This window comes from Martes martes (genome assembly GCF_963455335.1).
Source record: "Martes martes genome assembly, chromosome: 9".
In the NCBI taxonomy this organism is placed as follows: domain Eukaryota; kingdom Metazoa; phylum Chordata; class Mammalia; order Carnivora; family Mustelidae; genus Martes; species Martes martes.
Genome location: NC_137896.1, coordinates 54,413,905 through 54,429,548, shown reverse-complemented (window position 1 = coordinate 54,429,548; position 15,644 = coordinate 54,413,905). Strand labels below are relative to the sequence as shown.

At 49.5% G+C, this 15,644-nt stretch overlaps 1 protein-coding gene across 2 annotated transcripts in view; it reads right to left on the bottom strand.

The window, feature by feature from the left end:
• UXS1 (UDP-glucuronate decarboxylase 1) overlaps nt 1–15,644 on the bottom strand; it is a 90,406-nt gene that overhangs the window by 12,030 nt on the left and 62,732 nt on the right. For both annotated transcript variants that reach the window (XM_080814079.1, XM_080814080.1), the window contains exons 9-10: nt 14,675–14,796; nt 5,457–5,576 (exon numbers count right to left, since the gene is read on the bottom strand). In XM_080814079.1, coding sequence (XP_080670205.1) covers nt 5,457–5,576; nt 14,675–14,796 — 242 coding nt within the window. The remainder of the gene's footprint in view (nt 1–5,456; nt 5,577–14,674; nt 14,797–15,644) is intronic.

Below are 15,644 nucleotides of genomic sequence, written 5' to 3'. Positions count from 1 at the left end.
CCTCCTGTCACTGGCCATCTGATGCCAAAGAGGAGCCAGACACCAACAGCTCTACAACACATACCAGCCCCCAGTGGCCTTGCTTTCCAAGAGGGCTCCCTAGGGCTCAGGCCACCAGATTGGAGAAGCAAATGGGAAGGAACAGGAAAGGGAAGAAAAAAATGCCTCATAGGTACCCGCTGCCTTTTTCATTTTTTTAAAAGCAGGTTTAGAAGTCTGCTTTTGTTATCTTTTTTTTTTTTTTTTAAGATTTTATTTACTGGACACCGGGGTTGGGGGTTGAGAGCAAGCACAAGCAGGGGGATGGCAGGCAAAGGGAGAAGCAGGCTCCCCGCTGAGCAGGGAGCCCAATGCGGGGCATGATCCCAGGACCCTGGGATCATGACCTGAGCCGAAGGGGACACCCAACCGACTGAGCCACCCAGGAGTCCAGGCTGCTTTTGTTATCTTAATAAGCGTTCACATATACACCAATGTCATAGGGGCATCGGCTTTACCTACTTAGGCAGAGACCCCCCCCTGCAAGAAGAGGCTGGGGAACTGACTTGCTTCTGTCTATAAGACACAAGTGCAACAGCCAAACTCTGCACAGGAACACTGAAGAAAGGTGAACAAGCCTCTCAGAAGCAGACTCACCCTTCCTTGGCAGTTCTGCCGGAACCCCACTGCCTGGTCTTGCTAACCCTTCTGATACCTTTGGGCAAGTCAGAAACGAAACCACAGGCCCAGTAAGTAGGAAGGGAGGTCTGTCCACCACTGCATTATCCTGGAAATCCACCTGCACCCGAGGAGCCCTGCCGGTGGGACACCTGTGTTATTTTTTGCACAACCTCGTTACAGATGAGGTCACGAGAGCTCTGAGCACCGCAGCACCCAGCGTCCAAGAGAGTAAAACATACCATGACTCCAAGTTCAGGAATCTCTTCCTCACCCTCTGCATCAATAATTTCAGAACCGCCTGTAGCTCCAGCTGTCAACTGCGGCCCACAGCAAGCTGGCACTGAGCCATTCTCCCGTCTCATTATAAAGCATCAGATTTGGGTGACACCCATCAGCACCCTGATGTACAGCATCCTTGACGCACAGGTGTGTGGGTGTGGAGCTATGCTTCTGGTTCCCTCCATGGACGTGCCGTGCCTGGGTGTGCTTAGGGTCCCCGAGGGTCCTGACACTCCTCTGTCTCCTTTCTTTGCACCTTCCCACCATGCCTGGCCAGGGGGTCTGCTGCTGTGGGCCACCAACATTCACAGAGAGCCCATTGCCCATGCAGAGCAACAATGAAGGCTTGGTGTTAGCTCCCATCAGGCCTCCAAGCTGTGATGCCCGGGAGCTGAGCCCACAGACAAACACGCGGGGGCAGCGCTCCGTCCCATCAGATGTGTCAGAAGGAACATGACTCAGTGCTGTGTGCTGGCTGAGCCCACAGCCAGGGGGAAGTGAGAGGGCTGCCAGGGTTAGGACTCTGAAGAATCACCTTCTCAATGAAAGGAACAAGAGAATCATGCTGGCGACATTCAGTGGCTTGAATGTCACAAACTGTCAGAGACCCAGAGGGTTAGAGTCTCATACTGGGAAGCCCAGAAAAGCTCCTGAAGACTGAATTAATCGGCGTCTCAAGAGGGTTTCACACAGCTGCCTTGTTCCGAGCGTCCTTCTGGGTGGGGGGTGACGGGGGAAGTGATGCCCAGAGGGCCAGGCTGTGTTCAGGCACCCCTCACTACCTGACAACATCGCCACAAGGCTTGAGGGGCCTAGAGCTGAGCTGCAGGCACCCGTCATCAGGGGGAAGCTCAGGCTGCTCCCTTCAGGTCCAGGGACTAAAGGCCCTTAGGAGCACCCTTTTGCAGATACCCTGCATAGGAGGCAGCACAAGGAGAACTGCAGGGGAGCACCACAGGGGAACACAGAGCATCACAGGGAGCTTCCCCGGGAGCATAGGGAATGTGGAGGGAGGATGGGGCGGGGAGGCATGGGGAGTACTGTAGGTCAGCATGGGGAGCACTATGCCAACCCCAACCCCACAGCTGGGCCTCAAGTGGCTCCATGAATGACAGCCCAAAGTTAGGGATCACTTCCAATACCACAATGCAGATACAAAGGGTAAATAAGCTGTAGACTTTGGTCTAAGAAGTATGGTTTCTCCAAAATTTCCCTCTAGAAAATACAGCAAGGCTTTTTTAAAAGATACAGACCATGACTCAAACCCCATATCTGTCACATCTGGAAAAATTCACCTCAATCAAGTTGTTCTCTCTCATCTGCAAACTGGAATAAATCACGATAAGGTGATAAAACAGAATTAAGCCATAATGCTCACATGGGTACGCATGCACGAGGGCTTTGACCGAATGGTGAACTCCAGTCTCTTCAAAATATACTTAATGAGCTAGCTCTCCCTGAACCGTACCATCTATTTTCTAGATCTTGTAAATGAGAACACAGTATTTTCTGAGCTTCTGTGTGCTCAAGCTGGTACATAGCTTCTGTGCGTGACTCGCAGAACTCAGCAAAATCCTCCCGGAGTGACCCTGACAGACCTCTGTGACTCAAGATGCGGGGACAGGCCCAAAGCATGAAATCTGCCCTGAGGTAAGATAACAAAGGGCTTTAGGAAAAAGCAGCTGGAAGGCAAGTGATGACAGTAATCCAGCTTGGAAAAGGGGAGGGACACTGAGGGGCCACGACAGAGGTCTTTAGGCTTGGAAAGAACGTGCTGGAAAAAGAGCAGGAAAGGAAGGATGGATGGACCTCCCTATTCTCCTGCCTTGCTAAATTAAACCAAGTGTTCCCGAAGCAGGGCTGAACTGAGAGCCACAACACATGGCCCCCTCCTTCAGAACTTCTCCACGGAGCCGTCTGACAGAAGCAAGAGATGCCATCTCAACGGGACAGCAAAGGATGAAGGGTGAGCGGCTTCATCAAAACACTGAGGGGACATGGAATTCTGTGTGACAAGAGGGACCACACATTTCTGAAAGGCCTCCCTGAGGACTCCTGCCACCAGAGGCGCCTAGAGAAGATGAAACGCGGCATGTTTTGGACTAGCTGCAGCCCTGCACAGTACGAGCCACCCGGCTCCTCGGTCCCGGGCAACGAGGCGACAACACATGAGTTATCATCTGCTGCCCACAATGGGTGCTTTCTTGGGCGGGCCCACCTGACCCCCGGGCCCTGGCTGCTGCCCAGGAGGCAGTCAGTCGAGAAGCCTCAGAAGGCTTTTAACAGTTTGCTCTGCAAACAAAGCAGCTCTGATCGAGGGTGTGAGGAGAGTTAGTGAGGGCAGTGGCTAAAAAAGCTCCGGGAGTGTCCCTGAGGGTGAGGAATTCTCCACCAAGCAGCTGGGCTGCAGGAACGCTTGGGACCCAAACAGCAGGCAGAAGGGGAGCATGGATTGGGGGGCAGCTTCACCTTGCAGTCACACTATGACCACTGCTTCCGAACAAGCCCCAGAGCACCTGTGCTCCTCAAAAAGGCCAGCGGCCACTATAAACCCAATCCTTAGCTTGACCAGCATTTATCCCATGCTGCCTGGATGCCAGGGACCCTTCTGGCAGCTGGGGACACAGCCATGAATGAAACCAGTTCCTGATTTCAAAGAGGGGGATTGAAGGCTGGAAAAATAGTATTTCAGGCGTTGAGAAGTGGAAAACAACAGAAGGCATGGTTAGGAGGGGTAGAGTGGCCACTGGAGGTCATCACGTACAGAATGGCCCAGTGCTCCCCTAACGAGAGGGTGACTGAACAGGGAGATGCCTGGAAGGAGCATGCTCCTGGGACAGTGGGAGTGGAGTGCTGAGCTTACAGAGCAGCAGGGGCGAGGCTGGGGTGCACAGGGAGGCCCGTGAATCATGCTCCCAGCAGATGGGAAAGCCCCCCCAGGGCTGGTGCTTTTCTTTAGAGGCTCCCCTGGCTGCTGGATGGAGAGCCCCCGACAGGGGGAATGAGTGGCTAGGAGGCTGGGGCAATAAACTGGGGGTGCATGGCAGTGAGGCCTGGGGGAAACGGGAGAAGAGGTGGATAGGGCCGGATCCTGGATCTTCTTAGGGCAAGACCACCAGGCCATATACCACTGCAGCAATATGTGGTGTGAGAAGGAGAGAAGCCAGGGTGACCATGGCATGGCCATCTGCAGGCCCTGAGGCTAGCAGCTGGTAGGGGGAGGGGAGAGCAGGAGCACGGCACTGGTACTGTGAGGTGAGGTTTGGATTCACCTCTCCCCTGCAACGTGTTTGGCAAAAGTCAAAAGTCACCTAGAACGTGTGTCTTACCCTGGGGTGGGAGTGGGGCAGAACATTTTGTAACAGCCTAAGCTTTTTGTTTTGAATTGGCAGCAGGGTAGCTAACCCACCCAAGAAGAAACAAGCACCACGGAGAACTGTGATCAAGAGCGGACACCAGCGGCGACCGTCTGGCCACGTGAGCTTGCGCGACTCCTCTAGCCTCTGCGCTTCAGTCTCCCCATCTGGACAATGGGCCCCACACATCTGCTGTGAGCACTGAGCGAAGTGAATTAATGGACGTGACCATCACTGAACAGAAAACAGTAAACTTACTCTACTGAGAGACAGGCAGATGCATATGGATGCAGAGCTGTAACTTTCGCCTTTGGAATCCACTCAGCTGATGAGCAAACCCTCCTGTGGTTTTCAGAGTAACAAGATGGTAACAAGTATATGGATGTCAACCCAACACTAAGCCCAAGAGGACACAGAGGCCAGAGGGCTGCAAGAGGACACGGAGGCAGACGGGAGGAGGAAGAACGAGAAAAGCAAGAGAACAGAGGAGCCGGAAGAGGAGGGGAAGAGGAGAGGAAGAATTCAGCAAAACCAAAGAAAACCAACCAAACTGAATCAGCAAATCCTTCGTAGAGCAGGAGAGGGTCACTCCTCCCCGAGGAGGGGACAGGGGGTGGTGGGGACGTGTGTGGAATGAGCTGCCCACCCCAATGTCCCTGAACCACTGACCCTAGACTATCAAGGTTCAGAACCTGGGCTCCAGAAGGCTCCGAGGTTGACTGTGACCAGCAGAGGGCATGCTTCTGGGCATCACCAAGAAAACCACGAAACCCTACCCCACACACCTCACTTCTCAGCAACCTGAGGGGCACCGAGGATACACATGGCCCTGGCTACAGCTCATGGGCCAGGGGAACATCTGGAAAGGTCTTTGCCAGCAGGCTGGTGTGAGCAGATGCATGCTGAGGCCCGGTCTGCATGCGCCAGGCTGCAGCCCATGCACTAGCAAGGCCACCAGGGCTCCGTCGCTCCTCTTCTGGATTCCTGCGCCTTCCCTCCTTGTCACTAAGGGAAGTGGGATGGACGGGCGACCTCAGGAAAGTAACTGCCCAAACCAAGAGGCACTGCTCCCTTGTCACTTGCTGGCAGACTGCCAACTCTTTCTCTACCCCCGCCCCCGACCCTGCACCCCTCTACCCGTACTCTGAGGCTGGCACCTACCGTAAGCGGCTCTCCCTGCAGCGCCTGCAGGATGAAGTTGCTGACGACCCGGCCATCGTTCATGTGCATGCGTGGCCCAAAGGTGTTGAAGATCCTGGCCACGCGCACTTCAACGCCTTCCTGGAACAGGAGAGGAGGGTGTGGGATGCATTCATTTCACCTCGTGTTTCCGGCGCCTGGACCGTAAATATGTCTGAAAACGCCCTGCTTTTCGCTCCCAGATGAAAGAGGCTTTCTGGCTGTGTCTACACAACATGTTCACTAACAAATCTGAGCACTGCACAGAGTTATACTAAACTCGAATGTGTCCCCGATTCCAGCCCTATCAAGCCACCAGCAGAGAACCTGAGAGGCAGCAAACAGTACAAAGGAAAGAAACGTTTGCTGAACACTTTTTTCCCTGTAAATAAATATCTATTTCCCAAATAGGACCATGCCGTGCATACTCTTTTATAATCTTCTTCACATGGTATTTTGCCCAAGTTTACTAGTCAACAGTGATTTTAAATGTCAATGAATGTTTAGTAGCTGATGTAAAGAAAAACAAGCAAGGTCTTTATTCTGGAAAAGGAGGGACATACACACATTCTTAAAGAGGCACACTGCCCTACACCCCCAATCTGTTCCAATGGGAACTTTAGTGAAAGACTAGTTTTTTTCACTAGTTTTAGTGAAAAACTAAAAAAACAATGCAGCGCCCCCTACAGGCTACTGGCTACAAGGCCCGGAGAGATGGGCGCCATCATTGAGAGCAGCTGTCTCTACGTGGTTGCATTATAAGTATTTATTTTCTTCTGTTTTTTAAATCTGTTTTTGTTACAATAAATATGCATTACTTTCGTATTAGGAAAAGTATATTTCAAAATATGTAATAAGGAATGTATGCTTTTTAAACCCTCAAAGCCTTCTTAAAAACTCTCTCAAGCAATTGTTAATTTCACAGGCTGCTTCTTTATGAACCAAAAGTTTATACGTTTTTATCACACTCCGAACTAGTGGACTTTCACAGTGTCCATGTGTCTGTTTCACCCATCAGACTACAGACGTGCATTTTCCAGGTGTCCGAGGGCAGGCAGGATGGCAGGGTGAGGCCCAGGGGCTCGTGTGCCCTCCAGCCCCACTTCCCCTAGCTCAGCTGTACTGCTTGGGAGAGGAGAGGTACTCCCCTCACAGGGGCTCACAAAAAGCTAGTCCCTGCATAACCCTTGGCACGGGCCTTGTAGTGAGAAGCAGTTGTTGCTACTGTTGTCTCTACTCATCCAGAAAGTTTTCTTTCCTAATTCTACCGCTTCAGGTCTGGCACAGGCTGGGATCTAAAGGACCCTCAATGAACAGGGCTGACTTAGCACAGACTTTTCCACCGGTGTAATGAGTGAGAGGTGACGAGGTGCAGTGTCTCAAGGACCCATGTGGCCTCCTTGTGGTTGGAGGCACCCGCTGGCCACCTCTGGCCTCAGCAGCCTCATCTCTGCCCCAGTTACTAGACAAACACGAGTAGTTTTTATAGGCACCAAGATCTGAAACGGTCGGGAAGCATGGATCCAGCATACAGCTAGCTCACTTCTAGAAACCAGACAGCTATGTTTTTGCTGATTCCTCCCAGCAATGCATTATAATGCTCCTGTGAGCTATTCAGAGTTTTAGGATTAAGGTATGAACTATAATCCTAGGTCCAAGATTAAGTCAACTTGTTTCTCTGCTGGACTACCCAGAGAGTATTTCCAAAATGGGGGGTGGAGGTAAAAGCAGAGATATTGATCCCAACAGAAAAGAACTCAAAAAGTATCCATTTGCATTTAATTGTTAAGATGAAGAATTAGAAGTAGGTGAATAGGGTGTTATTCCAGAAAAAGACTGGGAAAACCTCCACAATTTTACAAGAGTCAAACCAACATGCCCAGTAGGAGGAAGCTCGATGAGCTATGCAAGGTTTGCAACCAATCAAATGCTTTCCTCCTCTGGACTTCTCTGTCCTCCAGAACCACCTTCCAGAACATGGCCTCATTGAAGCTGCATTCTGCAGACATGAACTGGCCAGTGTAAATGGACTTGTTTGTTTTGGTTTTCCCATTTGAACTGTGATCTTAGGTGTTACAGGACAACGTCTCAGGACCAGCACAGCTGCTGGGATAGCCACCATGCTTTTCTGACCACTCCAGCTCTCAAACTCAAATGAAATAAACATAAACCCAAGGCTCCCTCAACTTAAGACCTGCTCTCCTCTCACACTCTGGCATCTCCTAGAGTTTCTGTACTGCTTCATCAGGACACAAAGGCCACCCCCATTCAGCATGCACAGTTCAGCAGCCCTCATCCCCTGGGATCCTGCAGGGGCCCCAAGTAGGAGGGCAGACCCGTCAGCAGGTACTGGCACGGACGCTTATGGTGGCAGCCCAGTGGGTGTTCACATCCACACTTGGGAGGAAAGTATAATGACTCCTCATCTCAGGCCTGAAGAAAGGGTCAATGTCTGACCCAAAGCCTGCTTCCCTGAATAGAAACCCAGTAGGTGCCCAACAGGCAGTGATGCCTCTTCAGGGAGACCCTCCTCTGCAGGACCAATGAGCAAACACATGCGCAGGCTCTTATCTCACACTCAGCATTCCATCTGCCGGGGGAAGAGTCCTGCCGACTCCCAGGCTGGTGCATCTGAGTTTCCACCACAGCACAATGCCGGGTCTCTGCACACTCACACACACAACACTGATTCAGGAAAGGAACTGCTGGTCATTAAGAATGGTTGGGTTTCACCATGTCTGTGGTTCTGTCCCAGGTGGGGATCAGGAGCCATTCACTTATGATTCCAAGCACCAAGAAGTTTTTATGAAGCATCAGGACGACTCCTCCAAGTTTGAGGCACAGCAACATAGAACATACAACCGGAAGCAACTTCAGAGAAGACAATGCTCAGGGTGCCACTTGAGTGAGTGTATGTCAGCACACACGGGTAAAGAGCACGTGGCCTGCTCTGATAACTGGGCTTCAGAAACAGTGGCCAGGCTACAATATTACACAACCCCAGCTGTGTGAGCTGCCATCAGAATGTCTCCTTCCCTATTTCTAGTGCCCAGGAAGGGGGAGCGGTTCGGTAGGCAGGCCTGACTGATCAGCCAGCAGTAACCCAAGAAATACAGTGATGTTTGGAACAAAGACTTCTCCCTCCCCAGACATCTCCAAAGGATAGAAATGTTGCCAGCAGGGATTAAATGGGCTCTCCCTCAAAAGCTCTCTTTCAAATGCAATCATTCCTTGGCCAGTACCATCTCAAGCCATTGGACCACACAGTATGATCATGGTCCCTGTCTTCACTACGGCAGGTGCCAGAAAATGGAACACAGGCGTCTCGCATAGGGAGGGAGCAGGTGCTGACCATCTGTCACCCCCTCTGCGGTGCAGGCAGCCTGCCCTGAAGGGGATACCTAAGGCAGGGATGGGGTCAGAGAAATAACAAAAAGGGCTCCCAGGTCCAATAGGCCTAACTTGGTGATGCTTCCATAATCTTCCCCACGCACTGGGAGAAGGGCACACATCACAAAAGCAACAGGACCATGAGACCATGAACACTGAACCATGTAATTCCCCCATGGCCTCTCCTAAATGCGTCCTAATGGGGTCTGCTCCCTCCCTGGGGAGAGGACGGAGGCCACTACAGAACACAGAGCAATCTTGCTGAGCATGATTCTCCAAGGTGCTAAAAAGCTGTAATCCACTCTCGGTGGTGGCACAGGGACAAGGCCATACCAGGTCAGGGGACAGCAGTTATGTGTCCATCTGGCAATCTCCCTCAACAGCCCTGGTTTGGTCTTAACAATCAGTTCAGAGTGTTCGCCACACAGCAGGCTAGGCCAATACTCACACTGGGGCCAGGAGGGGTCAAGTACTACTCTGCCAGTTTCTAGGTGTGGAGGGCAGGTGCTCAGTGAGCAAGGGGCAAAACTGGCAAACAATGTGACTCTGGGACATCACCCCAAGGGGTGAATACCACCTTCAAACATTTGACTGGAGAGCTGCTTGCTGAATATCTATTTTTGAACTAAAATAAACATACCAACTATTTAATTTTTTAAAAGTATTCTGATGCCGGGGGCACCTGGGTAGCTCCATGGGTTAAGCCACTGCCTTTGGTTCAGGTCATGATCTCAGGGTCCTGGGATTGAGCCCCGCATCAGGCTCTCTGTTCAGCAGGGAGCCTGCTTCACCGCCCCCCCCCAACCTCTGCCTGCCTCTCTGCCTACTTGTGATCTCTGTCAAATAAATAAATAACATTTAAAAAAAAAAGTATTCTGATGCTGGAAGATAAAATAAAACCCTTGAGACCCCTGGACTAGAAGATTTCTGAGTTTTCTGGCTTTCTGCTCTGCTAGTCTATGGTTTTATGAAGGGTGGCTTGTTTTGCAGACCCAGCCCCGTGGGTGGGCCACAGACCCCAGACAGTCCTACTCACTCAGGGCCAGGAGCTCACATGCACACCAACCACTGACCACAGCATGCAGACAAGTCCCCACATTTATACAAGTGCTGCAGCCAAGGGCACAGAGAAAGTGCACTTTAATTGCTCCCTACCAAGTTCAAAGGACAGGTTTCTCCTGGTATCCGAAAGTCGCACGTTCCTATGAAACCCTTCAGAAGCAGGAATGACATATAAAGAAGCACTCACCATCAGCTTCTATGGAAAAAATTTTGAACTTTCCCAGACCCCCAGAATAGCCCGTCTTAGGGCTTTTCTGATACTGCAGACACATCTTGCTAACGTGAACAGCATGTCAAGATTAAGCTCAGATGCTCACAGAAACAGAGGTCAGAGCTCTGACATCTGGCACCATGCTGAGTGGGGCTCCTGGGGATGGGGCGCGGGGTGTCACCACCTTGGTAACGGCTCACTGCAAAACAAACTTTGAACACTAGCTTCGCTTTTCGCGTATTTTTGTAAAGGTGACAATCCTCTTTGGTTCCATCTCATTCCATTCCCTGGAAGACTCACGGGACCTTCTCTTTCTGTGAAGGACGTGTTTGGAAATGTGTATGTGGGACAGATTTTTCTGGGAAATCCAGTTCTAATTCAAATACGTTAGGGTATTTCCATACATGAAAATGAACTCAGAATTCCAAGAATCCTTTGGAAAAGAAAAAAATCTTCCTTTAGATCTTCAGAAAAGTTCTTTAGAAACAGATCTTTAAAATCTTTCGAAAAAGATCATTCATACCTCTTTTCTTGACTATATTCTCAATCCTTATACACTGGATTTATTCAGAGTAAGATAAAGACCGCATACCATATGCAGTCTTCACAATGAAGTGACAACTTACACTTAAGAAAAATGTGTCATGTATTAAAAAAAAGAGTTAAAGTTATTAAAATAATTAATTAAAAATATGCCAAAGGATGATGGTTTCCCATTCTCGCTGGTCATTCTTTTTTTTTTTCATTTGTTTCCAGACACACAGCCTAAATTGTACACCTAAAGCCTTGAATCTATCCTGCTATCCCAAAAGGCTGAATATTCTAATTATGAACAGGGCACGTCACGACACTGCTCCCTGCTAGCTACCCACACCATTCTAAGGAGCAGCTGGCAATTTCTGAGTAAACCTGTGTGGACTACTGGCTCTGGGTGTCCTCACTGCCCATGGTCCCTCAGAGGACGCCAATGCCCTTGGACTTGCAGCTGCAATTTCTCCAGCTGAACCAAGCCTCCTCACCTGCAATGCCCCATCAGGGTCACTGGCAGCTGCACAGCCAGGTGTGGGTTCAAACTCCACTTACTAGCCAAGGACCTCAACACAAGTTTTGCAGCTACCTTCCCATCTATAAAATGGGCGACCCACCTACTACCTTAAAGGGGTCATGAGAATGAGGTGAGGTTCAACAGATTTGCCCTATAGGCTGAGCCCTAACAGAGGCCAGCGCCCCACAGGCACTCCTCGCCCACAGGGTCTGGGTCCTCTGCAGTACCCACTGCAGCCTGGCACCGCACAGCCTCCAGACTGCAGGGTGCCCTGCTGAGCGCTGAGTCCAGAAGGGCTATGTCCACTAAGAACAAGAGCAGCAAAGTTAGAGTTCTGAAAATCAGGCACTTTGGGGTGGGAACCCCAAAGAGGGTCTGATTTGCCCCAGACCAGGCCATTCCCACAGAGGCCAACCCTGACCACCCCTCAACCAGGCCACACCCAAAGGGCCGACACTGACTCCCTAAGACCAAGTCACACCCAAAGGGCTGACACTGACTCCCCAAGACCAAGTCACACCCAAAGGGCCGACACTGACCCCCCAAGACCAGGCCACACCCAGAAGGCCAACCCTGACCGCCCCAAGGCCAGGCCACTCCCAGAGGGCCGGCCCCATGTGGGCAGGAGGTGCTCGACCCACTCTTTTTGGTAGCTAAGACAGAATCCTGAGTAAAAGATTTGTTTTAATGATGTAAGTATTTACATTCTCACAATCTTCACAGGGTGGTGTTTATTTTCCTTTGTTTTGTCCTTATTTTCATCTCCAGATAGGATTATGGGTAACAACTTCTCTTCCTTCCTACGCATATGTGTTTTCTTAGTGTCTGTTCCTGCCACAGAGCAGAACGCCAAACACCTCTCAACCACAGGAAACACAGCCATGTTTCTTTCCTCCTCCTCACCAAGGGTCCAGAGTAAAGACAGAGAGAGAACCCCAAGGGGGTCCGGTCTTGGACCCAGGGCTTTCCCTGTAAGGGAGCATAGTATTTGTAAGACAAATACTAGGGGAGGGATGGTGGGAAGCCCGTGCTGTGCCTTCCTCACAGGCCTCTTTAGAGCTGTGATTCAGGCAAGGTCCCAGCCCACCACCCTTGACCACGCTGTCCCCACATCAAGAGACATAACCTCCACTTGTCTGCTGGGCCACCACCAGAACTAGAAATGATCTGGTCCCTCCCTGACCTAATGGCCATGTCGAAGGAGTAGGAGCAGTGCTACTGCATCACATCGGGTCAGAAGTACCAACTCACCAAGAGAGGCAAGTGGCATTTCCGGACAACAGTGACCAGAACACTCCCCCAGGGAGACCCAAGTCCCTGGGCAGGTGTGCTGAGTAGTGTGATGAGACTGGATGGATCTACAGACTACCAGGTGCTATCAGCCTAGACCCCAAGTTCCTCAAAAAGCACAGAGTCTTGCTTCCCAACGGCTTTCTCAGACCTAGGACCATCCATGCACTGCTCCCACATGCAGAGCCCTCAGTGTCCCAGGGAGAACCCAATACTGACTTGACCACCGTGTGACTCTCCCATCCATGCAACAGTCGTCTGTTCGGGCCTCCTGTATGTGAAGCACATGCCAGACATTCCACAGCAGAGGCAGTAGTCCGGGAAGTGACTATCCTTCCCAAGGACGGCCCCTGCTATGCAGGGACACCCTTGTGTCGGCACTCTTATCAGGGACATGTAGGCAGAGACCAACTGTATACACAAGGAGCTTCTAATGGGAACATGACTTTACAGTTTTCCGGGCAATGCTGCCTCTGCCATTAACCTCCCAAGACCTCTGTGGGCAGAAAGGTAAATGTTGACAGATACAGATTTTTTGAGATGCTGTATTCCTGAGCTCATGAGCTGGCTGATGTGTGCAGATGCAGCACTAGTTTGTGTTTGAAAAGAGCACCCTGGCTAGTGCCCGGGTATGTAACACAGTTCCTGGCAGACAGTCAGTGCTCAATAAATGTTGGCTCTACTATTACTAAATACTACGATTACCGTGAGCACCTACCCTGAGGAAGTAGGTGTTCTCCAGAGACTCACTAGACTCTTTAAATAAAAACTAAGAGATGAATTAAAATGTCCTATTTGCCCACCAGCTTTACCCTATATAAAAACTAAGAAATACCACAAGACTGAAAGCACAAGTACACAGTTGAAAAGCACAACAGTCTTCAAACTTATTCTATAGTAAAATGCAACACGTGCCGCCTCAAGCCTTCATGTTAGTTTTCTCAAGCACCAACATATCCAAAGGCTGTTCTCCACATCTCAGAGACCTCCCCAAACTGTGGCATCAAGTATTCTGGGCTCAAGACCGATAAAGAAATGTCCTTTCCAGAGCTCATTTATGCCTCTTAAAATAAATAGATAATAACAAGCTGGTGGCCCAAAGTAGCTTAGAAAGCAATTAGTTTTTCCTCTGGCTGAGAGAGAAGACAGAATAAATAAACACCTCCATTGGCACAGTATCCTGTGTCTCCAATGTTGGTATTTCATTAAAAATATGAAGAAAAAAGCTCCCAACAACTCTCTTCTGAGAGAAAAAAAAATGCTCAGGGACTCTCAGTGGCAGGCACATCGAGGTGCCTCTTCTGTCATGCAAAACACAGGACCCTCTGAATCTGAGCTCGCCTGCATGAGGGACCCTTGGCCTCAGAATGCTGCTCCCAGGGACAGACATCCAAATCTCCAGGTCCTAGGAGCACAGGCCAGACCAGCTGACTCTAGTCTGCAATGATTTGACCCCATGCCCCCCCTTCCCCCAACTAGAGGGCACGTCTGTGATGGTATCCAAAAGCTGATCCAAGCTCAGGGACAGTGACCAAAAAAAAGACGGGCTAGTCTGGGCCCTCGCCTGCAGTCACAGAGCTGTGACAGAGGGGTCCAAGGCACACAGAGGCGGAGCCAGGGTGCCTGACACTCCACCTCTCAGTCTCGTGGGCTCCTTCTGCTACAGCATGTGCATGAGCAGATCTGCAACATGACGTCATCCATGGGAGAAGCCCCACAGTGTGGCAATATATAATTAAGAAATCAGGAAATAGTAGTAAATAACTATAAATAACAATCCCTAGAAAGATTCAAATTAAAGAAATCACAAATTCATTTTTATACCTATTAAATAAGTCCAAAAAAAGTAAAAAAGAAAAAAATAATAATAAAGTTCACTGATTTGGAGGCTTCAGGAAAACAGAAGCACTTACTAACTGCTGGTGGACAATCAGGCAATAGAGAAATGTACCTTCAGAGCCACACAACAGCACGCCACAGTGAAACATTTATCTCCATGAGATGTTGTTTTTAAAAAAGGACATACAGAGGAAAAGCTGTTGATAACACTACTCATTTACAGAAGTGGGAAACTAAGCTTCCCCAGTCACCACTGTCAGGCGGACTTAATCACGGCATTTCATTCCCGTATGGTGCTCTGCGTTTGATGGAACAGGCGTTCTGTGCGTCTACACCCCAAGCCCCCAGAACCCAGTTCGATACCTGCTTCATATAGGCATAGCACATGGTCTCGGCAACACGCTTCCCTTCATCGTAGCAGGCTCGGGGTCCTATTGGATTCACGTGGCCCCAGTAATCCTCACTCTGAGGGTGGACTTCAGGATCTAGGAGTACAGGAAAGTGAGACTGTGTTCATCAGGTTCATATGCATTCTCAATGATGAATATTTATGATGCTCAAGATTGTTCTAGAAAGACCAAGGTAAACATTTACAGATGGGGAGATTCCTATCAGTGTGGGACAGTCCATTCTCCCAAGTTCCAGAGTGACACACTGCTCTTACCTCTCATATTAACTAAGGACAGTGTTTTACATGGAAAAAAAGTAAAAGACCAAAGTCTCTCAAATTCAAGACTCTCCTCTCTCCTGTAAATTGTTCTTAACATTTAACAAGACTATAATTAAATGTAATCTATGTGAATCTTTATATTTATAAAATACATAATTATAGTAAAGCAGTACTTATTGAAATGATTTTAAGAGCATCTCTGCAGATCACAAGGACTTTCCCATGTGCCAACAACCCAAGAACAAACTTGAGAAGCTCAGAGAACCTCAGTGAGACGATTAGTACCCTGGTCAACGCAGGTAGAAGGACAGAGTGCCGTAAGGGCTGCTTGTTCCTTTAACATACATTTTATATTTTCCAATTCCTGTTTTTCTGGTGTGTAAATCAATCCCATTTTACGATGTGCCAAGAGAACAGACTATTTAAAGAAACCTAGTAACAAATTCTTTTGTAACGCAAGTATATTTTTGGAATGTGAATTAAAACCTAACGTATATGGTACATACGGCCACAGTTTAAATGTATAAATCTTTGCCAAGAAATCTGGACAATGTACAGGGACTCTATATTATACATTCAGTTCTTGCTTATCTTAAAGCCAAAATCTGACTATAGCTCATGGGGACAACAGGACCCAAGCAGTGAACGCACAAGTTCCCGAGC